Below are 27,314 nucleotides of genomic sequence, written 5' to 3'. Positions count from 1 at the left end.
AGTTCAAACCTTCCTACCATTCCTGCAGTGTGGGTGGAGTGGGTGCCCAGCAGTATTTTAAGATATCCCTACGGACCACCATCAAAGCCAGGTTACAAAAGAGTAGGGCATAGCGGCCCAGTGTCTGTTCGCTCCAAATTCCCAGTGTGAGCAGTTGTGGCGTAAGCTTCACCTCCTCACTCAAAGTCTCTGAGATACGTTCACCCACCTTCCCAGAAGGTCACCAGCCGCAGACAGTCCCATAGTGTGTGGATTAGAGCGCCTCTCATATGGCATCCTCTGAGACACCGATCATCCTGTGCCAGACCCATATGAAACCGACAAATCCGGGTTTAATATGCCCAATGTAGGATTTTTAACTGGATCGCTAGGTCTCTAGGGTACTCCACTGTCCGTGTCCAGTTAGCCTCCTCTAGTCTGCCCACATCCCCCTCCCATGTTTCCCGCAATGGGTCCATTGAGGGAAGGCTATTTTGCAATAATGTGGAGTAGATACGGGACACTGCATGAATAGTCGGGTAGGAACTCAGCACCCTACACTCCAATGGGGACTAAATAACGTTTTTAAGGTAAAGTCACAGACAGACGCGAAGAGACCAGCGGATCTGCATCTATAGGCACAGAAAGAAAGGAACAGACGTCAGCACACAGGAGTGGCGCCTATAAAGGCTCTGCATGTCATTTCCGTAGAGGAACCGCATCAGTGTAGAGGTGCCCTGTGCCACCTTTTGGCATGCAGCGGTACTGCTGAAAAAGTTTCTGGATCCAATCTCACGTCTGGTGAATATTCGAAAGGTGAGGGATCCGCAGCTTGAAGTCTCTATCAGAAACAGGATTTCCCTGTGAGATTTTTCCCATGCAGAACATGCATATCATTTCTTGTATTGGAAAAGATGTGTTCACCTGTTCATGAGATATTCACCAAAACATATTCAGTTTGAAAGTGAAAGGATTTTCTTTAATATTCATGGATGCTGTGACAGAACGAAGGAAAGTGTCATAATGTGAATGTCCAACACTTCACGCATAAGCACTGAACACTCCAAAGGTGTACCTCTGGCTCAGTTTGCAAACCCTGACAGGGGAAAAAACACATCAGCAGGTAAGCCAATTCTCCATTATTTATTTAGTGGCAGGCACCTCCCAGCCAAATGTGCATAACTTTCACTGGTCTGCCTGACAGGTGCAGGAGCCAGAAAAAACACAGCTAAAGTCAAGAAAAAAGACTAAGGACACACTTCATAAATTAAGAATGCTTTCAAAATCTGAACCAAGCCTCAATTTGAATGGACCTGGCTTTCTACCAGTTTTCTCCAACTGAGATATATACTTGCCCCCCTCTAGGCAGTATCTTTTACTTTGCTAGGTGTCAAGGGGTGTGCGCACAGCAGTGAAAGAGCAGTTGAAATGTCCAGTTAGGATATCATGAGGATCTGCACAATGTGCAGTTGACTGATGAATCTGCTTGGATGCCACCTCAAGGAGCCCATAGAACCTAATTTACCAAATTGCCAGAGAGAAAAAAGTGAAAAGATTTGCCTTCAAGCCTTAAAGGGGTGGATGAAGGTCATACACGGAAAATCTAAAAAGTAATAAGAGCTCCTGAAGCTGTGTTTTCTTCCTTGTCCTTACTTCATCAACAAAACACTTGGATAATAAAGGAAGCACTAAGATATGATATGATTAAGGCTCCCCGTTTTCCGTTTTTACTGATTTTTACAGATAAATACAGACAGAAAACATTTATTTTTTTGGATGCATTTATTTTTAAATGTGGATCAAAACGGAAATTTGGGTGCCTTTTGAGTAATTCTAAACAATGTTTGCCATGACTGCCAGGCCAATAGATGTGTGGATTGATAGATAAAGGGGTTAAAAAATAAAGGAATTTTAGCCAAGAGGCTTTAACAGCAGTAGATAGGCACAAGGTTGATACTGAAATTCACATATTTTCATATAATGCACCGATTTATCTTTCAGCACTGAAACCTGGCAGACATTAAAGCATAAGCGCATATTTATCAGTTAAATAAATGTGGAAATATACTAATTTCAGCTTACTTTTTCCACGAAACCCAAAATAAATATGGATAAATACAGATAAAATTAGCAAAAAATAAATATGGATAATAAAGACGGAAATGGCAAAAAAATAAATACCATAAAACCGGTAGCCCTAGATATGATATGAGGGGTATTTATAAAGTGCACAGCTACTCAGGCAGAGTGTCCCGGCGCTGAAGAACCTCAGAACTAGGCTGCCTCTGTCCCTGGAAGGGAGGAAAACTTAAGGTAGATGTTGGAAGAGCCAGGTTTTAAACAACTTACTAAAGGTAAGTAGGTCAGTCATCTGTCTGAGTGTCGCCGGCAGGAGGTTCCAGACTTGGGCGACCTGCACTTGGAAAGAGTGACTTCCTATACGGGTGCGGGAAAACTTAGGGACAGCCGCCAGATACGGTGAGGATGACCTCAAGGTTCTGCCGGGGGCATAGAGTGTGACTCTTCTGAGATAGTATGCGCCCGTGCCCTGTAGTGCCTTCAAAGCCAAGGCCAAGGCTTTAAAGCAAATTCTTTTCCTCATAGGGCGCCAGTCTAAAGCTTTCAGGTGAGGAGAGATCTGAGTCCTAGGTTTAAGAAGGAGGACCGCCCTAGTGGCCACATTCTGGACCACCTGTAATCTATTCAAAAGGTACTCCGGGAGGCCTAGATATAGGACATTAACATAGTTCAACCTTGAGACAATAAGAGCTTGAACAACGGCCTTCCTGTGGACAAAATGCAGGAGGGGAAGGAACTTAGGGAGCATCGGCAGGAGGCCGAAACAAGCGACTGACTGGATTTTGGCTTTCATGGACAGAGTAGCATCCAGCTTGACACCCAGGTTCTTAACCGTACTAACCGAGGAGAGAGGAGGTGACACGTCTGATGGCCACCATTGTTTCCACCCGTCCAAAGGTGGAGAACCATAGAAAATTACTTTCAATTTCTCTGGGTTGCATTTGAGCTGGTTCTCTCTGAGCCATGCGAAAACCCCAGTCCGACATAGATTGATCTTCTCATCACCCTTGTCACAGGTGAACAGAAGCTGCGTGTCGTCAGCATAGGAAATTGTCGCACCGCAAGCTTCTGCCAGGGGAGCAAGGGGAGACATATAAAGGTTCAAAAGTGTCAGACTCAAAATTGAGCCCTGAGGGACGCCCACCTTCATAGAAGGAATGGGGGCAGAAAAACTATGGAACCAAACTAGGGTACCAAAAACAGGTTTTGTGTATCCATGCTGATTCTTGATTGACCCCATGCAGGAAAAAGGCGATTCAAACAGAGTAGCTGTCCACAACCCAAGACTAAAGAAGACGCATTACATAACACTTAGGATCCGAAGAAGCACATTACAGAAAACCACCTGGTGGCCATGCACGTAACACAATACAAAGGACCGGCTGTATCTACTGCCATCCAGCTTTGTAGGGCCAGTGTGTTTTTTCTTCATTGCTGAAACGGGAAAAATAGGAGAGCCATTGGATAGTTTTGATATACGGGCATACAAAGTGTAGCACCTCAGGTTCTGAACAAATGCTGTTTTTTACTCTTAATAAAATAAATATAATGACCAACACCAGTCCTTAACACAGACTCACATATTACACGTAGATCCCATTAACAGTGCTCTCTGTGCTTGTGCCAGTAAACAGAGCAGCAGGATTTAAAACACACTGAGCTTGTCAGCTTTGTACACGAACGCACAGAGAAATCGCATGCTTTTGAATACTTTGCATTTTGCCTAGCACCTGTTACAAACATACACTGATGCCAGTGAAACCTTATATTCCTCCAATAATGCAACATTCCGGATGGCCTACCAAATTTCAGAAGCAGTCAACCAAGATGAGAAAGATCAGGTGATATTCATATTTGAACTCACTGAGCCAGGAAATAAGAGCAAAGGAAATGGAATCTTGGAGGACATGAACTAGAAAAGGAAGAGGCTGTAGATTCTGAATGTTTGACAAAATGTCTACTGACAGTTACGGAAAATGAAAAACAGAGGTCATGAGACAGAAAATCCCTACCATTCCAACTCTTCCTATTATGATAGATACAAGAACAAGAGCAAAACTGTCTAAAGCTTGTTATTACCTGGGCAACTGAGGACAGATCAGTCCCAATTACAACATCAATTACATTGATGCGTTTGAGTGGGTTTCGCAAATTTTTACCACTTTCTTCGGGACAAGAACATCTATTATGCCACAGAAATAAAATAAAATGTATACAACCAAATGAAATAATATGAAGTTCTTTAACAGGACATATCCATATTTAGTGTCCCAAAAGGGCTTCTTATCCTAAAAGCTCAAGACCATCAAGAAACAGACCATAATCCAGGGGAGCATTCTAATAGGAACGCATATTGGCGTCCATGTGCCACATCAACCAAAGGACATGAACCGCTTTTCATATTTTTCATATAAACGGAGTTACAGTTTACGAAAAAATAAGGAGGATTGATTTCCCTTATGAAACCTACTAGTCTGGACAATGCTTCATCAACTGTCCGCATAGTTATTGTATATTATCGATGCAACAAATGCTCCCCTGGATTATGTTCTGGTCCATGATGACCATGAGCTTTTAGGATAAGAAGCTCTTCTGGGACACTAAGATATGGATATGTCCTATTAAGGAACTTTGTATTTTTTCAATTGACTGAACACATTTTGTTGTATTTGTGTGGGAGAATATATGTTCTAGTCCTGAAACCCACCGAAACGAGTCAACGTAACTGATTAACTGAATCTGAATAATATCTTGATACAATAGATGGTGAGTTCTACATTACATCATGTATAATGACTGAACGGATTGGTACCACTTAAAGATATATATTTTTATTCTTTTCTCTGTCTCTCCCTTTTCATTTAAATTTAACAATTTATTTTTGCGCCAAATTGTTTTTTTTTAATGTAGGATCTGTATTGTTGTTACTAAAAGTGTTTTTCAATTTAGGCAGGTGATATGATCACTGTATTACCACTGACATATACATATATACACATATATAAACACCAATGACCTCTGAGTCCAGAGGTCGGTTGAAGACGCACTCACTAGGAATCTGCTGCTTTTCAAGTTGCTTTTCATTACATATTAGCAAACATCGCTATGCCCACACGTTTCGGTTCTCAGATCGAACCTTGATCACGGGTAGATTGTAACAACCGGGCAAGACCAGGCATTATTTATTTCTACTGCCACATCTACTTCCAGTTTGTGTAGTTGCAAGGCATTCTGGTCCTAGTAGTGCACAAAACTTTTTTCACGTGCCATAAGTGTTTTCTTTAAAAAATCATATGATTTCCTTTTTTAGGAGTGCTATATATGGAAGTGCCATTTACAAAAACATATGTGAGACACAGTGCGTGGTGATTAGATTGTTAAAACAATAACATTTAGTGCTACAAATAAGCCAAACAAATGTTTCCATTGCTCGCCGTTGAGGCATTGCAGCAGTATCAACCCTCCAGTGGGTATTTATGTTTGAACCCATATTTATACTTAAGGAGCAGTCAGTCATCATTACAATATTTTCACCAGATCATAGTCGCTTTCTGTCTAGTCAGAAATGCAGATTCGAATCTTCCAGGTTATCAATGAAACAGTCCCGACTGATTCATTAAAGCTCTATCTTCCCTCTAGTAGGTATATATACTTATTCTAGTAATTGCATGTATTTTCTGGAAACAATTTATCGATGATACAAAATTTTACCAAATTTATGATGACATTCTATCTAATAAAAGATGCAGCATGCAATCTTTAATGTTGTCCTTGAAATCATCGTGGCTGATATATTGTTAGTCAGGGTAACTGTCCCTTAAGTGAAGTAGTTTAATATTTACAGATGTACAAACAGTTCCTCATCCTGATTTAACCCTAGGGGAGTCAAAGTCCTGAACGACACAATGTGCTATGATTCTTTCTGTCGTAGATGTTTCTGATGATTTCCTCCTCATTCTGGGTTCGGTATTTGTTCTATTGCATAGAATCTCAGCGATTCCCATTTACTCTCATGTATTTTTCCCATGTGCTTTGTAATGGCATTAGAACGGTCCTTGTTTACAGTAGCTCTTATATGCTAGAGGATGCTTTTTTGATATCACAGATGGTACTACCTATGTATTTTAAATTACATAGGCATTCCACTATATATACACAACGTATTTGCTCTTACAAGTGATTTGTTGTTTTATTTTCCACTTGACGCCCTTTTTGATTTCCACCTTTTTGGGGGGGGGGGGGGGTTGCTATTTTACAAGCTTTGCAATTTTTACACAGCCAGAAACCCTCGATTTCAGTCCATGTTTTCTGTTGTTTTAACTTGAAGTGGCTATGGGTCAGTTTGTCACCCAAGTTCGGAGCTCTCCTATAGGTGACATTGGGATGATCCCCTATGAATTCAGCAAGCGTTGTGTCTAGTTTCAAAATGCCCCAGTGTTTAAGTATGAGAGTCAAGTCACTTGTTTCAGTTGAATATCAATCTTATTTTTGTGAGGTCCTCTTTATTTAGTCTCTCTTGTTTCTTGAGCATTTCAGTTCAATTTTTTAGTTTCGCCTTCATTAAGCTTTTCTTGACCACTTTGTTCGGGTAGTTTCTTTTTTCGAACCTAGTTTGCATTGCTCTGCCGTGGCGGTTTTTTTTCTGAAGGGTGTGGTTTGCAAGGTATTATCTTTCACATACATTTCGATGTCCAAAAATTATATTTTACTTGAACTGATCTCGTATGTGAATTGCAATTTGGTCTAGTTGTTATTTAAAATTTGGAAATATGCGGCAAAATCCTCTTCCGATCCATCCCATATTATGAATAGATAGTCAATGAACCGCCACTATGCAACGATTTTTTGCACGTTTGTCATTTTCGCAGTTCCAAGCTATTTTTTGTTCGTACCAACCCATCACAAGATTTGCAAACTTTGGAGAAAAAGAAAAGCCCATGGCTGTACCTTTCATTTGTCGGTAATGTTTCTTATTGAAGGTGAAAATATTATGTAAACACAGGGATATCATTTCTAGCAGCATGGTGTTGTGTTGTTTATATTGAATATTCCTTTTGCCTAAGAAGAAACTGCACGCTTTTAATCCTATTTGATGTTCTATATTTGTATACAGCGAGACTGCATCCATTGATATCAATTTGTATCCTTGATGCCATGGTATCCCTTCTAGTTTTTGAAGTAGGTATGTTGTGTCTCGCAAATAGGAAGTAAGGTCCTTTACCATTGGTGCTAGGAAGTGATCAATATAATTTGACATCAGTTCCATTATTGAAACATTTGCAGATGTGATTGGTCTGCCCGGTGGTTTACATTGACGTTTTGCGCACTTTCGGTAGAAAGTAAATTGTAGCTTCTACTGGATTTGCAACTGTTAGATATTTCTTCTCATCCTCGTCTAACAGACCGTTTTCAAGCCAATCATTTAGATGTTTGTTTATAGTTGTCTCTATTTCTTTAGTTGGGTTGTAATCCATTTCCTTATAGCAGGACTCATCCTGTAGCTGGTTGTTCGCTTCCCATATGTAGTCTTTTGTTTTGAATTACTACATTCCCGCCCTTGTCCGCGGGTTTTAATTCGATTGAGGGGTCCTGCCGCAGATTCTTTAATGCCATTCTTTCCAGGACTGATAGATTGTCCTTACCCTTTCTTTGGTTGAGTTGATATAGGTCATGTATTACCGCTTCGTGGAACACATCGATCTTATTTCCTGGCGGCAGAGTTGGGTAGAAATAGGATTTCGTTTTTTGGCCACTTGCCCCTGCTCCCAACGGAGGCAGTAATTCCCCCAAGCTGTCTGTATGGTCTTCTTGTTCCACATCTCCCATTGTTAGCAAAGTTGCCAAGGCTTGTTCATCTTCTGCCAATAGTTCACTATTAAAAGTTGTTGTAGATTTGCCTTTTATTGACTATGTTTTTTCCGCAAAGATTTTAGCCAATTTTATTTTGCGGACGTACTTATAAAGATCTATACGTGTTTGTGTGATGTCCAGATGTATATTGGGGCAAAAATTAAGACCTTTCTTTAATAATTGTTCTTCCGGATCTGTATGTTGTCTGTCGGAAAGGTTGAGGACATTGAGTTCTTGGGAGTCATCTCTATTTCCTTCTTCTTTGTGGTCTATTATTTCTTGTTCTGTATTGTCCTGCCCCGGATCTCCATTGTTAAGTTGCCTCCTTCCTAGCCCTCTTTGGCCTCTCCTTGTTTTAATGAACCTCCGCTGCCCATTGCTCTTCCCCTTCCTCTTCCACGGCCCGCTGGTTTTATCTTTTCCCAGTTCTGTTGTTGCAGGGCCAGGCGCATTTCCGTTAAAAAATGAATTTTCTTGTTAGTCGTGGGGGGTTGTTGTGGGGCACTGGCAACCTTCATTTTCACTTACGTCAGTGCTTGTCAGGGATTTATAGCTGGAAAACTGACCACTGGTAGTTTCCAGCTGTTCTTTGCTCCTTTGTTGCTCGAACTTTCTCGCGAAAGTGAAGATGCGCCCTTCTTCAAAATCTAACTTATCCCTCTGGAATTTAAATTGCTTGCGTTGTTTAACACGTTCCTCGTGTTTTTCCAACTTTTTAGTCATTTCCTCTTTGAGTTTTTGATGTTCTTCAGATGAAGTAAAGTTTTCCAGGGACTCCTCTATCTCACTCAATTCTTTCTGAATATCCATGAGTGCTTTTTTTGTGTGTTTGATGAGGATTGTTATTAGTCCCACTGAAGAGCCTAGCAGATGTTCACCCCATTCTTTGAGTAACTCTCCACTGGTATCCTGATGACTAGGCATGTGTGTCAGGCATAGACCTCGGGGGATTCTTTTTACTTCCACATATTTCTTTAAAGTGATCAGTTCCCATCATTTATTGATTTCTTTTCTAGAGAGTCTCTTCCAGTACCGGAGAGTTTCTTTATTGTCATTGAGAGCTTTGACATTAAGTTTGCCTCTGGAATGAAATAAACTTGGAATGGTTTCAAACACTTGAGCCACTTCTGCATTTCGTTTGGCTTCTCCTCTTTCCATAGCTTGTATGTTGCTCTCTACTTTTTATATATTTAAAGAAATAATGTTTATTTATAAATTTCGTTTGCACATTTAAGAACAGATTCAGAGTTCTCTTTCACAAAGCGCTGGATAACAAGATTGAGGCAGAAATCTGAAGATATTTCCTTCATTTAAATGTCTTTTGCTCACAAGCCTACAAGTCGAGATGTATTTTCTAACATTAATCCCAGTCCTTCATGAATCATGCTGACCGAGTCGCGCATTACCAATTGCGCGGCTTCATTACATTCACTGTTTAATTTAGTGATGTTACCGTCACACGGAAACGAAATTGAGAGCTCCGTAACCCGCTATGAGCACAGATTTCAGAGACAGCTTTGCAGAGATACAATGTTGCCTTTTTCTCTTACCTCTGTTCCGAAGGCTTCCACGGTTTCCTATGTCCCTCCGGCTGCAGGAGAAAGTTTCCCCCGCACTGCAATGCTTCAACGGCGAGCAATGGAAACATTCGTTTGGCTAATTTGTAGCAATAAATGTTATTGTTTTAACAATCGAATCATCACGCACTGTGTCTCACTTCCATATATAGCACTCTCAAAAAAGGAAATCATATGAATTTTTAAAGAAAACACTTATGACACGTGAAAAAATAGTTTTGAGCACTACTAGGACCATGAATGCATTGCAACTACACAAACCGGAAGTAGATGTGGCAGTAGAAATAAATAATGCCTGGTCTTGCCCGGTTGTTACAATCTAATCGTGATCAAGGTTCGAGTTGAGAACCGAAACACGTTGGGCATAGCGATGTTTGCTAATATGTAATAAAAAGCAACTTGAAAAGCAGCAGATTCCGAGTGAGTGCATCTTCAACCGACCTCTGGGCTCAGAGGTCACTTGTGTTTATATTTACCGGCTGCCCTGCCGGGGGAATTTCGCACAGCGCCAAAAGAGGAGCGCAGACGTTCAAACTGAGAGTGTCACAGGATTAAATATACACACATTATCTACTGGCGGTCGCCAGTAGATAGTTATAGTTAGGACCGTGTTTCCATAGGAAATCTCAAAATTCTATTTTGAATAACTTTGGCGCCGGTTGACGAATCTTCGCGAAATTTTCAAAACTAATGGGGCGCTCCGCTCAGCTCCTACCCTGAAAGTCTTAGGGAGATTCGTCAAGCGGGGGCCGAGAAAAAAGGGGGGGTCCCAAAACGCGTTTTCCCCATGCATTTTCCCATAGGACCTTTAGTCGAAGGTGCAGCCCGAACGGCTGAACAGAATTATTTGCAATTTGGCAAAGAGGTAGTCCTCAGGTCAGGGAAGTGCCTTTTGCATATATGGAGTCAATCTGTTCAGTAGTTCCTGAGAAAATTGAGTTAAAAGCACATAAATATCTATAGCCGCGCACCGTGCGCGCACCCTAACATGCGCGAGCGTAATTCTGATTAGTGGTTAAATGTCAGCCAACGTTCGAATCGGTCGAAATCAGGAAGTGTCGGCCGCCATTTTGTTTGTTTTGAGTGCGAGAGTGAAAAGGGAAGGTGGCGAACGAGAAAAAGGGGCAGGGTAGAGAGTTCCTGACCCCCTAGCCTTTGCCAGGGAGTCCCTGAAGGACCCCGAAGGCAGAAAAAAACATTTTAATTTTTTCCGAAAAAAATCGCACCGTGAAAAACCCTAAAAACGTAGTTTATTGTAAAATAAATATATAAAAAATATAATAATACATACATAACTTAGCATTTAAAAAACCTTACAAATTCAATGAAAAAACCATAGGTTTCACACACGTTATAGTTAGGAATTAGCATTTAAAAAAACCTTGCAAATTCGCTTAAAAAACCATAGGTTTCACACATGTTATAGTTAGGTGGACTCGTAAAAAAACAATGAAATTCCCCCGTTATAGTTAGTTCAGATAACTATAACTCGTGCGACCGCCACTCTATCATAAGGATGATGTCGTCATCAGTGATGTCATGAGTGATGCCACTGACCAAGTCATGAGTGATGTAATATGTGACGTCATGAGCAGTGGATTGCGGGCGTGCGAGTTATAGTTATCGGAAATAACTATAACAGGGGAATTTCATTGTTTTTTTACGAGTGAAATGTCCACCTAACTATAACATGTGTGAAACCTATGTTTTTTTAAGTGAATTTGCAAGGTTTTTTAAATGCTAATTCCTAACTATAACGTGTGTGAAACCTATGTTTTTTTCAGTGAATATATATATATATATATATATATATATACACACACACACACACACACACACACACACACACACACACACACATATATATATATATAAATATATATATATATATACACACATATACATCAAACTCGAGTTACTCCTTCCTGAAGATTGTAGCCCTTCGAGGGGTGGTGCGATGCCGGCGGAGTGAGACGGTATTTCAATATTAAATTGCGAAGTTCCAATCGCACTCTGAGCAAATCATATCACCAAATCCAAGTTTCATCAAAGAGGGGGTTTATTAACTCATAAACCCGCAGTGATGCGTTTCACCATCAAGGGGCTAGTTCACCCAACGGTTACACAGTGAGTAAAAGCTTTACATACATTTCCTCATTGATCATGTACATAGAAAGCGGACTGTGGTCCATCAATCAAAACAAATATACAAAACCGTGTACAAGCGCAATCTTGGAGAGAGCAAATTGACATAATCTATGTGGTCGTGTAATATATGATGTTTATTTGGGCACCCATGTGTTATCACACTGCCGCGTCATTCCATCGTATCTATAGACTTAATTTTGTTGCATGTGTGTTCTATGTGTCGCGCTTGGTGCATTGTGGTTTTGGTAGTGCCCATTGCCTCTCTGTTCCTGCACTTGGTCAACACAAACAAACCTACAACCGGGTGATTAATACACACAGAGAGGCACTATGCAGAAATAGAGAGGCAATAGGCACTACCATGATGTGACAGTGTGATAACACATGGGTTCCCAAATAAACATCATATTACACAACTGTTTTGTATATTTGTTTTGATTGATGGACCACAGTCCGCTTTCTATGTACATGATCACTGCAAACCCTTTCAAGCTTTGCAGGAAGTGAATGGTTATCAAACTTTCAGAGCCACTGTTTAATCGAAGCAATACATTACCAAAACGCCATATTGAGACAGTTCAGTGAACAGAATAAAGGACATTTCTTGTTCTATTATGTGGTGAATAGTACCAACCACAGGGATCAGAAAATGAATTTCCTGGTCAGTCATGGGCGTAAGGGCTTACCCAAGGCTAGTGTCAGTAAGGAGTAGTTTCTTTTCTGTAACTCCAGTTCTGTAGTAGGGGTATCTCTGTTATAGTCATAATCTAGTGAATAGTCCCGCCCATGTGCGCGGACCCCGGAGCAATAAAAAATAATCTCTAAAAGGTGACAAATCATGCAGACCTGCATACACCTTTAAGAGAGAATTTAATTTAAAGACAGATAATGCAGCCTATACCCACAGGCTACACTGTCCAGTACTTCAACTAGAATTCCACCAAAATCCACAAACAGCACTGCCTGTCCAATTTTCCTCCACATAGGAAAAAACCCTGCCTCTACCAGCAAAAGCCTCTGGAATGATAGAGAGGAAGGAGTGGACAGACAAGCCCCATAGGCTGCCATTATGTGGCTTGGAACAGGATACTGTGCCTTTAAGAAAACTTTCCAGTTTTCCAGAACTTTCCCCAGTATCCCAGAATGCCCAGCAGGTCCCATTTACTTTCAGTTCTTTTTGAAGGCGTAGCACGCCAGACCTGTAGCATTCTACATATGAATAAGTATCTCTCCACCGGGGAGGAGGGCGGGCGCTTATGACTATAACAGAGATACCCCTACTACAGAACTGGAGTTACAGAAAAGAAACTACTCCTTCTGTAGTAGGGGATCTCTGTGTATAGTCATAATCTAGTGAATAGAATGGCAAGCCCATCCCCACACAACAAAAGCGGTGGAGAACACATAAGACACTACCACTACTGTGCGAACAAATTTCGCAGCGAAGCCTGCCCAACCTGAGCATCTGCCCTGGCATCCGTGTCCAGACAGTAATGCGCAGCAAAGGTATGGACCGACTTCCAAGTGGCCGCCTTACAGATTTCCGCAATCGGAACATTACGCAGCAAAGCCGTCGTGGCAGCTTTGCCCCTGGTGGAATGAGCCTTAGGTTTACCCCCTAAGGTCTTATTAGCCTTTTGATAACACAACTGTATGCAGGACACAATCCACCGAGAGATGGACTGCTTAGAGGTTGCAAGACCAGTCCTGACTGAGCCATAATTAACAAACAATTGGTCAGACCTACGAATATCCTTGGTCTTATCCAGATAAAATTTCAACACCCTTCGGACATCCAGGGAATGGAGAGCCCTTTCCGCTGGTGAAGAGGGATTCTGAAAGAACGTAGGTAAAGTTATGGTCTGATTGACATGAAAGTCAGAGATAACCTTAGGAAGGAACTTAGGGTGAGTACGCATCACAACCTTAGCAGCATGAAACACAGTATAAGGTTCTTGACAACATAATGCCTGAAGTTCACTCACCCTGCGGGCCGATGTAATGGCCACTAGGAACGCCGCCTTCCAGGATAGGTGCTGCAATGAAGCCTTGTGAATAGGTTCAAAAGGCTCTCTCATCAGTCTGGACAGCACCACATTCAAGTCCCAAGAAGGCGAGGGAAGTCTGACAGGAGGGAACACCTTCTTCAAGCCTTCCAAAAAATCCTTGACCACAGGAATCTGAAAGAAGGACGTCTGTGAAGGGCACTTCCTGTAAGCAGTCAAAGCAGCCAGATGAACCTTAATGGAATGGAAATTAAGGCCAGACTGCGCCAGATGCAAAAGGTATGGAAGGATGACATCTTCCTTACATGTTGTCGGATCAAAGTTCTTGGACTTACACCAGATACAGAACCTCTTCCACTTGTAAGCATAGGATGTCCTAGTGGAAGGTCGCTTAGACTCCTTCAGAATGTCCATACAATCGTCTGGTAGATTCAGATGACCATATTGCACTATTTCAGGAGCCATGCCGCCAAACTCAAAGACGAGAGGTTGGGGTGCACCATCCGCCCCCCGAACTTCGTGAGAAGGTCCGGCCTGCACGGCAACCGCATGTGAGGAAGGAGAGACCGGTGAAGAAGGTCCGTGAACCACCACTGCCTGGGCCACTCCGGGGCGATCAGGATCATCCGCGCCCTGGACTGGGACAGCTTGATGAGCACCGCCGGAATCAGGGGAATGGGTGGAAAAGCGTACAGAAAGCTGTTCGACCAATCGATCCATAGCGCATTCCCCAGCGTCCCCCGCTGGTAGTACCTGGATGCGAAGTCTCGGCATTTGCTGTTTTCGGCGGTGGCGAACAGATCTACGTCTGGAGTCCCCCACCTTGCGAAGACTTCTCCTAGTACTTCGCCGTTTATGACCCATTCGTGGTTTTCCTGAATCAGCCTGCTCAAGGCGTCCGCCTGAGCATTCTGCACCCCTGGCAGATGCGTGGCCGTAATCGTCAGTCCTCGGGCCAGCAGCCAGCGCCAGATCGCCTGCGCCTCCTGCGACAGAGTGCGCGATCTCGACCCCCCCTGCTTGTTGAGGTAATACATCGTGGTTGTATTGTCCGTCTGTATCAGCAGCGAGTTGGTCTGGAAGGACGGAAGGAAAGCCGTCAGTGCCAGGAAGACAGCTCTGAGTTCCAGGAAATTGATGTGGTACGTCGATTCCAAAGGAGACCACTTCCCTTGAATCTGCAGGTCCCCGGAATGCGCACCCCAGCCCTGGAGAGAAGCATCCGTCACCACATTCGTCGTGGGAATGTCCTTGTGGAAGGGAACCCCCTGGAGGAGGTTTTCCGCCGAACACCACCACTTCAGAGACTGACGAGCATGTAGAGACAGTCGGATCTTGTCGTCCCAAGAGCCTGTCTTCTGATCCCACTGATCCTCCAAGCACTCCTGCAGTGGTCGCATCTGTAGACGTGCGTGCGGAGTGAGGAAGATACAGGAGGCCATCGATCCCAGTAGAGACGACACCTTCCTCACAGTCGTCGATGGAGCAGTCCTGAGGTCCTGAGCCTTCCGAAGGAGTGATAACCGTCTCTCCTCCGAAGGAGACACGCTTGCTGACCGCGTATCTATGGAGGCCCCCAGGTACTGTATGCACTGTACCGGAGATGGGACCGATTTGGACATGTTGACGTGTAACCCCAGCTTGTTCAAGAGCTCGCACGTCCAACGGAAGTGTTCTTGCGCTTCCTCGAAGGATGACGCCTTGATCAGCCAATCGTCCAGATACGGGTAGACAAACACCTTGTTCCTCCGCAGGTGTGCCGCCACCACTGCCATGCACTTCGAAAAAGACCTTGGAGCAGACTTTAGCCCGAATGGCAGTACTGTGTATTGATAGTGATTGGCGCCGACTTGGAATCGCAGGAACTTCCTGTGCTTCTGTGCTATGGGCACATGGAAGTACGCATCCTGTAGATCTATGGCACAGAGCCAGTCTCCCCGTTGCAGCTGAGGGTAAATCTGGTGCAACGATAGCATGCGAAACTTCTCTCTGCGAATCCACTTGTTTGCTTGTCGCAAATCCAGAATGGGCCTGAACTCGTTCTTGTCCTTCTTGCGAACGAGGAAGAACCGAGAGTACAGACCTCTTCCCCTTTGAGACAAAGGTACTTCTTCTACCGCCTTTTTTCTCAACAAGATGTCTGCCTCCGCCTGGAGCTCCCTCAGCTGGAAGCGAGAGCTGACCGGCGGAATCGCTGGAGGCGGGCTGATGAACCGAAGACTGTATCCATTGCAAACAATATTCAGCACCCACTTGTCCTGAGTAATTTTTCTCCACTCTGCCGGAAAAAATCGAATGCTTCCCCCCCACTGGAGTGGGTAACGGTTGAGGGGGAAGTAACAGCTCAGGGCCGAGACCCGGCCGGGCCCTTGTTTGTGGTAGTAGCCTGCTGGCCACCTCTACCCCTCTGGCGCTTCTGGAAGGGCTTGCGGAACTGCTGCTGTTGTGGCTGCTGCTGTCCCGAGCCCTGCCCACGCCCTCGGCCCGACGACCCGAACCTCCTCTGGAACGGTCGTTTCTTTTTCTCGGCCTTCTCTAACCCGACGGCCGTCAGGGTTTCCGCTTCAGCCTTCATGCGGGCCATTTCATCGTCCGCATGCTTCCCGAACAGGGTTTCCCCCGAGAAGGGCAGGTTGGCCACTCTCTGCTGCGCCTCCGGCTTGAGGGACGTCAGGCGCAACCAGGAATGGCGCCGCTGGTGGACGCCATGACAGTAGGCGTGGGCGGCCAATAGCGATATATCCGCTGCTGCGCTGATCGTTTGGTTAGAAACCAGCATGCCTTCGCGCACCGTCTCCAAGAAGTCCTCCTTCTTGTCTCGTGGCAGGAGGTCCGCATATTGCTGCAGGGATTCCCACAGGGCCCAGTCGTAACGGCCCAACAACGCCCCTGCACTCGCCGCCTTCATCGTGGTGGCGGCGGTACCACACACCTTCCTGCCCGCAGAGTCCAGCCAGCGGCTTTCCTTGTCCGGTGGCACCGTGGAGGCCGGGGCGGTCGCATGTTGTTTTCTCGCCGCCGTCACGATAACCGAATCCGGCTTCGGGTCCCCTCTCAAGAATGACGGATCCGACTCCGGGGCCCTATATTTCTTCATGAGCCTGGACGGAGCGGCCTTCGCTGTTGCGGGAGTGAGGAACAGTTCCAAGGCTGGTTCCACCAGTCCAGGCACGAGAGGCAGGAGGGGGCGAGACAAGTGTCTTTTATGAAGCGTCTCAAATATCACGGACGTCGTGGGTGTTGGAACCGTCACCGTGATATTCAGCTTCGCAGCCCCTCGCAACAGCACCTCCTGGAACGAGACCAAGTCGTCCACCGGCGACACCCTAGTCCCCGGGGAGTCCGACAGCGTCGGGGAAAGGTCCCTGTCCGAGGAGCGCGACCTGGACCTATACCTTCTGCGGCGTCGTCTAGAGTCTGACGAGGATCGCCCTCGGCTCCGCGATCGTCGCCTCCTGTGAGAGCGGGAGCGCGACCTCTTCGGCTTAGGCCTGTCCGCCGGTCTCGTTGGTCCAGGCGACCGTGGGCGTCGTGGCTTCGGGGTCCCCTGCGGCGGAGTCTGGTACCGTGGAAGGGAAACCGACCTCGGGGGGACCGGCGGCGGTCCCGCAGGAGTGCTTGGCAGCAACAGAGGCCGGGGTGGCGGAGACAGAGTCCGCGGCCGCGGAGGAGGCGGTGGAGGAGGTGGAGACGGTGGTGGAGGAGGTGGCGGTGGTGGAGGAGGCGGTGGCAGAGGTGGGAGAGGAGGAGGCGACGGAGACCTCCGAGGCGGGGTATACACCACTGAGTACACCGATCCCGGCGACTCTCTCTTCCTCGACGTCGACCTGTGCCTCGACGTCGATCTTCTCGGCGTCGATCTCTTCCTCGGCGTCGACTTTTGTCTCGACGGCGACCTTCGCCTCGACGGCGATCTCCGCCTCGACGGCGATCTTCGCCTCGACGGCGATCTCCTTCTCTTCATCGACGGCGAGCTGCGATCCCTCGACGCCGAACGCCGACGCCGGGTCTTCTCTCGACGTCGACCGCTGGACGCAGCCGAAGACGGCGTCGTCGCCGACGACGCCGATGTAGTCGACGGCGGCCTATTCAGGTCCCTCGACGGCGATCGTCGACGCCGCTTCTCCCCAGAGCCCTGGGGAGACGGCGAACAGACGGTGGTCATCCTCCTCGACGTCGCCGTCGACGCCCTCGACGTCGACGGGGAGCGGGAGCGCTTACTGGTCTTCCTGCCCCTGGGGAGCCCCCCCAGAGGCCTCAGTATGGGCCAAATCAGCCCCTCCAGACCCACCTGGTGCCTTCAGTCTTCGCTCCTCCAGAGCTTGAAGCCTGCTCTTCATCCTGTCCCTCAGGGTTCTGGCTGAAAACGAGTGGCAGATGGTACAGCTTTCAGGCACGTGGGACTGGGGAAGGCAAGCTATGCACACCTCGTGTGGGTCAGTTTTAGCCTTCTTTCGACCACATTCCGGGCACTTGTCGAACAAGCCAGGCATGTTGACAGTACCAGCTACTAAACACAAGAAAAAGTGACAAAAATTGCCAAAATCTCAATGAAAACCTTGAAAAAGGTAGAGCTCAATGCTCCAGGGTCCTGCTAGCAGGAGCCGGAAAAAAGAACTGAAAGTAAATGGGACCTGCTGGGCATTCTGGGATACTGGGGAAAGTTCTGGAAAACTGGAAAGTTTTCTTAAAGGCACAGTATCCTGTTCCAAGCCACATAATGGCAGCCTATGGGGCTTGTCTGTCCACTCCTTCCTCTCTATCATTCCAGAGGCTTTTGCTGGTAGAGGCAGGGTTTTTTCCTATGTGGAGGAAAATTGGACAGGCAGTGCTGTTTGTGGATTTTGGTGGAATTCTAGTTGAAGTACTGGACAGTGTAGCCTGTGGGTATAGGCTGCATTATCTGTCTTTAAATTAAATTCTCTCTTAAAGGTGTATGCAGGTCTGCATGATTTGTCACCTTTTAGAGATTATTTTTTATTGCTCCGGGGTCCGCGCACATGGGCGGGACTATTCACTAGATTATGACTATACACAGAGATCCCCTACTACAGAACTTCTGCTTCACAGCCAAAACTGACATCTCCGACACGCGAGCCTCACAGATGCTAGAGGTATTATGGTCACCTCAAGGACAGAAATTGGGGAAGACTTGGTTGGCTGGGGGCTGAAGCCACCAGTGTGGTCTCAGAAATGAAGTTAATCATAGATGCCATGAAAACTGCATCACGTATGGAAGGTGGGCCAGATGGTGTAGATGTGGGTTATAAACTCAAAACAGACATCATGCCTCCCAGACGGCTGCACCTGCTCATGTGCTGCTCTAGGAGTCTGGAAGCATACTAGTGGTTACATTTCCTTTTACAAGAGAAGGATTACATCAGTCATTTATCAGTCTGAGACCCAGAGAAGACAGAGTGGAAAACAGTGCAAAAATCTGACATCTAAAAATAATAAACAAAACTCAGCAAATTTCTGAAGTGCCTTTCTGGATACATTTAGTCGTATCTTTGAACACCATCCTGTGGTTCAGAGGATGGTGGGGGGAAGGATTATCCATTAAAGGTTACCTTGACCAGAGATATCCCAACACCAAGAAAGACTATTTGCTTGAATAGGACTACCTACTAGGGGGTAAAAAACATAAATGAGATTGCAGCTTTGCAAATAGGGAATGTTATTATACAATGTGCCGGTTGTCAAGGTACAATTAAACGGATATTACTAAAGCTCTAGTCCTGGGCACTGGTAGGGTTGCTCGCTCAGCTGTATTCTCTTCTACATGGCATTAGAAAAAATAGCTACGAGGGGTGAATTTCAGACATTGAAAGAGATGGTAGAAAAACCCTGACAATCTCCGGTGATATCCGGTGTACCTAACAAACCAAGCCCTATACTAATGCACTTCATGCAAATATGTTCATACTGTACTGTGGATTGGAGGACTGCAGAAATTAGTTCCTTTTTTGGCCTTTTGCCTGACAAATATGAAGAGACAATTCAAACAGCTGTGGGCAAGAATCTCAAATTGAACTTTCATCTGATCTTATATGACTTCACAATAGATGTCCGGAGTTATCAACCAGGTCAATATTACTTTAAAGTAGGCCATTTTGTTCAAAATGGCATTGTTCCCCACATTCTTCAATGCCCAGCTAAACAGGGCATATGACATCCTAGCACAGGTTTTTAGATCAAAGGAAAGGGTTTTAGAAAGTTACTCTGTGGAACTGTGGTATTATCAGAATACCCTGCACATGGTTGTATTAGTTTTTTCCGATATGGAAAGGTATTATTGCACAAGATCCAGCCAATTCCTCCAAGGTGGAAGCTTACTAATGGAGGTTAGAAACGAGTGCTTCTTTGAAATAATGTAGACTTATCAAACTGCTCCCATCTTGAATGGTATACAGGAGGTTAAAAGATAACACAAAAACAAAATGATGACCTACACCGCTCCCAAATATCCTGAGCTTATTATCACTTTTTGCTTGCATCCATCTGCTCAGTAGTCCTCATAAGTATAAAATGCAGTGACACCATCAAAGGCACAAGGCACTATGTTTGAGCACACACTAAATTAAATAACCTTCATTTCTTATGCAAATTTAAAAGAGTATCATTAGCACATTACTTACCTAAATTCAGGCTTAATTCCAATATCTTTCTGTTGAAGATCTTGTAGGCCTCGCGTTATTTTATTGAAGGCAGCATCCTAGCAAATAAATACATTAGTAAATTGGAAGAACTGGTTTGTGTATTAACTTTGAATTATAAATAATTAAGACATACCTCACTTGCCTCTATAGTTCCCACGCACTTAAAGATCAGTTCATGAATACCGTGGTGTACATACATCTGTTAATGAAACAACATGTTTAAAATCTCACCAAAACTATACATACATTCTAATTTTTTTTTAACCCATTGAAAGGCACTTACTTCGACAGCTTGTTTTATCTGATTCATCTGAGGTTCCTGTTTCGCAATCGTTCTCTAAAAAATTTAAAGACAATTCTGATTACTATGCCCATTTTTATTTTTTTATCAAACAAATTTAGAGCACATAAAAATGCACCTTACCCAATGAGAATCTCTTAATAAATGCTGAAGACATTTTGTGTAAATTGCATTGACAGAATCCTGTAAAAAAATTAAATGCATTGGTGATCAAGTAGTAAATTATTTTTTTGTTTTTACCTATGCAAAGATGATCAACTACAGTATCTACAAATTATCATTTTGACTTCGCAAAACAAAATCCAAGATTTTTAATTTACTGCATAATACTTTATCACAAAACGACATGTGGAGCAACAATAAAGGCTTCCACTGTTACCAAAACTAAACGCTGGCCTAATGGAATCAAGAAGTGTGCATAATAAATGCTCACAAGTATTTTGACTAATTGTAATGTAAATACAAATGTGAATGTTTACCTCAGATAATGTATTCCCAGCTACTACACAGGAAAAAACATATTGTAGGATTAGCAGCACGTTAACATACCATACTATACTTATTTACTTAGTCTAGGTGTTTTAGAAAGCACTAGTATGTTGCCTTACAGCCATTCCACACAGAGTTGAAAATGTGAGGTGCTGAAGAGTGAGGCTAAGACATGAGTCACCTAATTGAATACCTATGCCTAAAGACTCTTTCTTGCAGAAAATCTAGAAATAGGAACTTGGCTGTTGTCCTCCGATATGCAACATTGGACCTGATCCCTTCAGGAAGGGTTAATGTGGGATTTTTATCAACAGCCAAATAGATTCTCAGGGAGTAAAGATGGCAGCATCTGTGCAAGCTCCTCTCCCTTCAAGCATGGCTTTTTGAGGTTAAGGGAGAATGAAGGCAATACTGAAATGGGGAGCGGATGCTCAGCTCAGCTTTTTATGAGCCGAGTAGGCAAAAAAAAGAGCGGAATTTTGAGCCCCGCTGTGCACTGTAGAGGATTGTTCTGCATACTTACTGCGATCTGATTTAAACGCAGCATCACGAGAACCAGGTAGGAGCTACAGACGCCTCGCATACAAACATCAAGGTAGTCTGATCAGAAATGGCCCCAAAGTGTCCCCGGGCTATGTGGCCATTTTGGCGAATCAGCTATGAAGATTGCCCTGTGGAGTCTCTAAGCAGGGAATCAACTAAGGAAGGCCCCCACTGCAACACCAGAAAACAAGATGACGGCGAGAGACTGCGAACTCTAGTGGCGATAAAAGGTGCATTCAACCCCAAAGTTGCAGAAATATAAGTGCCTAGTACAGTAAAAAGATATCCTGCAGGTAAAAAAGACAACTATGCCGCCCTTCTGTCTGTGTTGGTTGCAGGAAGCTGGCTCTTTATATAGTGGATAAAAAAAGGCACACTGTGTAAAGAGTCCTGCGAACCCTTATTGGTTTAGAGAGTCAAAAATGATAACACCAAACGCTAATTTTTTGTGGCAGTGTGGGCGAGCAGTTTAGGCTCATCAGAGGGTAGTGCTAAGCAGTTGTTGAACTCACAGAGAAAATAAATAGGACACGCACTCAAGAATAAATCCGAGACAAATTTTGAAAAATAAGTCGTAATGTTTTTATATACATTTTGATACCCAAATATGTGTTATCAAGTAAGTACATTTTTAAATGATGAATTTCACAGGTAAGTAAACAGTTCAACAGTTCACTTGAATACATCTTTATGCAGCAATGCTGCCCTGTGGGAGAAAAGGCATATGTTGAATAAAGTTATTTACTGTTGGTTTCTGGGGGTCTCCTTCTGGCCTTATGGTCGTAGGGGATTAGGTCCAAAGTACCACCAGCAGCTACTCATTACCTGATCTAGGGAGTCCAGGTTCTGGTTGGGTTGGTAGCTTTGCGCTACGCCAGTGGAAATAATGGGGGCACCTAGAAAGAGGCTGCAGAGGAGGACTTGGGTTCAAGTCTGGAAGCCCCCCAACGGGAGCCTCGGGTCACAAGAGTCCTGGGAACAAAGGGGCACAGCCGGTTCATTGGTACCCGGGCTGGGGCGCTCGGAAGCAGAGGGGAAATTTTGGCTAAGCCCTGTGCGATCTAGGACCTGGCGGTTGTCCGTCTCGCCAGTTGAGGGAGCAGAAGTCAGGACAGCTGGAGGATTCTGGAAGTGGGTATCTGCGGTGCTGACATCTCTAGATGGCTGCTCGGTCACAGTGCTGTTAGAGTCCCGCCTGGACTTAAAAAGGCCTTGGTTGCTGCAAGGAGTCCAGTATCCTGAGTACTGGTCCAGTGCTGCTCCAGTTGGTACTGGTGTCCTTTCACTCGGTGGGGGAGGGGGAGTGCAGATCGGACCTTTAAGCACTTAGGTACCTCTTCCTGGGGGCTACTGCATCGGGCTGGCCGGGGAGCGGCAACAAGATAAACTGGAGTTCTCTGATACCTGCAGAATGCAGTGGAGTGTCTCCTCTACTCCAAGGGAGATTGCTGTCAATTTGAGAAGGGTTGGCAGTCTACCAAGGTTTTTGGTAGTTGCTCAGCAGCAGGACAATTAACAAATGTCTGGACTGGTGCAAGCAGGAAGGGGTTGGCACCAAAAGTCCAATGCAGTCTTCAGTTCACGTTGTCTCGCAGCTCTACTTTGTCTTTTTCTGGATTCGATGAATCTAAGTTCCTGGCATCAGGGGTGCCTCCTAAATACTCAATTTAGGGGTGTTAAGGAGAGTGACAGGAAGCAACCAATGGGCTACTTAACTTTAGGGCAACTACACCCTCTATATGACCACTTGATGTGGAAAGTGGGAATAACCCTGACCCAGTGAGCCTTGGGGACGTTTCTCCTGTCTGGGGAAGCCGTGGTTCGCATATCAAAGGTGGAGAAGGCCTTTGAAGCCTCATGCCTTGATATGCTGTTGAGTTAGCAATCCAGCTTGGAAAAGGTGGTAGCGTGGCAAGGAATGTTTCTGACCTCAGGGAGTGCGGGGTCTCATCAGCAGGGTATCAGAAACCAGTCTGTGGTAGCAGGCTTTCAGAGTGCACCTCTATTAATAAATCCATCACTGGAATCAGTGTGAGCCTATTAATACAAGATGTTTGATACCAAACATCGCTCGTTTCAGTGACGCCATAATGTAGCTGGGGAACTCGTAATTATCAGTGTCCAGCATATGTACTTAAAATGGCTTCCCTGTTCACTTGTGCTGTTCAAGTCGATTCTTAGATATTACAGGGGCATGCCGGCTCATGCAGAAATGTCCACACATGTAGTATTGTGCACCTTGTTGAAGGGGTGACTTACCTATACTGCATGCAGTGTCTGCAGGCATGACACACAGGAGGTGTGACATGTGTCTTCACTTTCCTCTGCACCAAATCATGCAGCCTGCAATGACGGGGTGCATTAGTCTGCTGATGGGCCCCTGAGGTGGCACAATACATACTGCGGCACTTAGAGACCCTTTTTAGCCTCCTTTCCTTAGGTACCAGTGGTACCACTTATTAGGGACTTACAGGGTGTGCTAAAGGTATTGCCAATTGGTGGAACAATTGTTCAGTTTTAGGAAAAGATCTGGCACTGGGAACATGGATAGCAGGAACCCAGTACACGTCTGTCAAAATTGCATTGAATGCCAGGCAAAACGTGGGGGTGACCATGTCAAAAAGGGGCACTTTCCTACATTGGTTATCCCACTGTGGAAGCCCGGATCGAGGGCTGGCAAGAGCAATATGGTGGAGCCTCAGTCCACTGAGCTGAGTGGTAGTGGCTGTGAGGGCACAGGCGCACTTGAAGCTGGATTTTCACGGGGTTCTTTCTACCAGCATACCGATAGTAGACGGGAAAGAATTCCAGAATGGAAAAGAAAATCTGATAGAGGCCAGACTACAGGTCAGTGCCAGTGATGGTGAGGACTCTAATATGTCAAGTTTGCGGGATGGGCATAATGACTTCAGCAGGTATCAAGACTTCAACCTCACATGGGCTGCAATTTGGGTGCCAGTGCCAATAATAGACCTAGTAAAAGATTGATTGGACCTATGCCTGCCCTCGTATCACAAAGCAAGAATGCAGGTCGTAGTACTTAAATTCCTTTGTCTTGTGTTCAATCCTTTCTTGAGCTAATTGCATTGGATGGAGTAATGGTTGTTTAGAGCAGGGAAATGCTGGCATTAGAACAAAGAAAGGAACTTGTTGCAGTACTCCGAGTGAAACAGTCAAGTACAGATGGTACAATAAGTGGCTCTAGCTTATTGGGAGCTCAGCCCCAGAATAGCCCCAGGAAGATAATCCCCCCCCCCCTCCCTCCCCCCCGCATTCACGGCAGTAGCACGCCGGATCACCAGGTGAACTCGGACAGAAGATCTGCTTCCCCCCTCCCTCAGTTCACACACCCCATCCCCCTTCCTGCTCACCCCGTATCAATACCCCAGTTCAACACCCAGGTTATTAGTCAGGGATACAGGCCAGCAATTTGGGTATCTACTTTAGTTCGCAGATATATAGTCCAACTCCAGGGACAGAAAACCATGGCTTCCAATGACGTCAAAGGCAGATGAAGCTCTTACACCTGGGGACATGCTTATAGACATCAGATCTAAAACACCTTGAATATGTGGATCACCCCAATATGCATGTACTCCCAGGTCAATACAAATTCCTTCAGTCTTCTGTGCAGCAGAACGTCGAAGTTCCCGTCTTCTTCTTAGTGTTAAGTTGATTCCAGGATGTCTGAAGTCTTAGGACACAGCTCCTACCTTTAAGCAGATTCTAGGGGCCGGACAACCTGCTAGGTCCCTCCCTAAGGGTGGGACCAGGAAGGGGGGTGGTTACACCCCCAATCCTTTGTCCAGCTCGCCCCAGGTCCGGGGCTGGTGTGCCCCAGGACCGGTTTGAACTGGCATATGCACCGAGGCTCCTTGTGAGCCTCAGGCATGTCTGATTCTATTCAAGCCCTACCTGACCAATACACAAAATCCTGTCTGGGGTGGTGCTCGCACCTCCCCTGGCAGGAAACCCTTTGTCCACGTCTCCCAAGCTGGAAGGACTCCCAGCAGCAGGAGGGCAGACTTGTGTCTGTGGTGGCAGCGTGCATTTTGTGGAGCTGAGGCTATGTCTGATTTTACCCGGGTTTCAGGTTCTGTACATGTTGTGTCCCTCTAGAAGGGTGGAATGCTAACCCCGTCGCCAGAATTGGCGAGGGGTTAGTATTCCAATTCGTATGACACCTTACTCGACATGTTTTGATAAAGCCAAACCCAAGATAGCATTTAAACCGCGAGGTTTATAATGCACTTAAGAGTATATGGTATGGCGATATCTGGAAACGGTAGAAGGAAGTTGTTCCGACCACTGCAGACGGGCTCAGCTCATGCCAGAGCACCATCTCACATGAAACCAAGCACTCTGCCTTCAGGATTGTTAAGGCCTGCCATAGGAGTGACTTATAGGTTAACATGTGTCCCATTTAAGGTTAGGTATAGGTATACTACACCTAAGTAAGAGGTGGTTACACCACTTACCCCAGCTGAGTGATCAGCCAGTTGTGTCAAATTGTTAGGCCAGGCCAGGGGTGGCACAATACATGCTTCAGCCCCTGGTAGGCCTTAGAAACACCAATGCCCTGGGTACCTAGTGTACACTGGTACAGGGGCTCACAGGGTGATCTAGTTCCAATGGGTTATGCACCTACGGTACATGGAGTCCATTTCAAAGAGAGCACATGGGCTGAGATCCTGAATGGCAGGATCTCAGGCCAACTAAGTCGAAAAACCAGCTAGACACTAGGCAAAAAGTAGGGGGTAACCATAGTCAGATATCCTCCTTCCTACAATGAGGAAAACCGCTTGGACAGTAGGAAAATGAGAATCGCGAATAGGAAAAGGATTGCAGCTGTAGAGACTGAGGCGACGGCGCTGGAAACAGATGTGTGGAGCTTGAAAAAGCAATCCTCTATGCAAGAATCTCAGATTATAGATATCCAGTGGAAAATGGAGGATTTTGAGAATAGAGAAATAATTTACGGATTTTGGGCGTTGAGGAAGGATTGAAGACCAGGATGTGAGGTGTTTTGTTGTAAAATTGTTTAAGGGCGCCTACCCAGAATTGGAGATGGGACTTGGAGATTCCAAGGGCCCATAGGTTTCCATTTGTCGAAGAGAAAACGGCCTAGGCGAATGGCAGTGGCTCCTTAAAGCAGAGGGAAATTGTTGTCTATTTTGGAAACTTTTTGCTTAGACAAGCTGTAGTTGAAATGACACACCCCGACTCTAAACGGAATTTTGAGGGTCTCTCTTTCTTTACTAGGCCTGACTTTTTTCATGTTACGGTAGAGAGAAGTTGGGAGGCTCAGGCAGCTCATAAAGACCTGTCAAGAGAAAGGGGGTAAGGCGTACCTAATAAACCCTGCTCAATTAAGGCTGATTTATAAGAATGTGACCTGGGTTTTTACCCCCGAAAGCAAGGCCAAGGAATTTTTAGACGGATTAGTCTAATGGGCCATGAATGAATGTTATTAGGTTCTGTAGCTTTCTTTATGGGGATTCTCCACGTAGATGTAGAGGGCTCGGATATGTCTGGGTTTGCTCTAACACAAAAATACAACTATGTTTACTGCTGGGATCCTAGTGTTCTTAATTCAGCTGCAGCTTTCTATCTTTCTTGTTGTCGAATTATAAATTAGATTACTTTTTTATTTTTCGAAATTTCTGTCCGTCTCTTTTAAAGC

At 45.2% G+C, this 27,314-nt stretch overlaps 1 protein-coding gene across 6 annotated transcripts in view; it reads right to left on the bottom strand.

Moving 5' to 3' along the window:
* ANKRD27 (ankyrin repeat domain 27) overlaps positions 1 to 27,314 on the bottom strand; it is a 595,879-nt gene that overhangs the window by 387,210 nt on the left and 181,355 nt on the right. For 3 of the 6 annotated variants that reach the window (XM_085639132.1, XM_085639134.1, XM_085639133.1), the window contains 4 exons: positions 20,723 to 20,782; positions 20,582 to 20,635; positions 20,432 to 20,497; positions 20,278 to 20,354 (listed from right to left, as the gene is read on the bottom strand). In XM_085639132.1, the coding sequence (XP_085495258.1) occupies positions 20,278 to 20,354; positions 20,432 to 20,497; positions 20,582 to 20,635; positions 20,723 to 20,782 (257 nt within the window). The remainder of the gene's footprint in view (positions 1 to 20,277; positions 20,355 to 20,431; positions 20,498 to 20,581; positions 20,636 to 20,722; positions 20,783 to 27,314) is intronic. The other 3 variants (XM_085639135.1, XM_085639136.1, XM_085639137.1) reach the window with 2 other exon arrangements.

This window comes from Triturus cristatus, chromosome 12 (genome assembly GCF_964204655.1).
Source record: "Triturus cristatus chromosome 12, aTriCri1.1, whole genome shotgun sequence".
NCBI classification, from domain to species: Eukaryota; Metazoa; Chordata; class Amphibia; order Caudata; family Salamandridae; genus Triturus; species Triturus cristatus.
The sequence above is the reverse complement of the archived record's forward strand: the minus strand, read 5'-3'. Positions and strand labels throughout refer to the sequence as shown.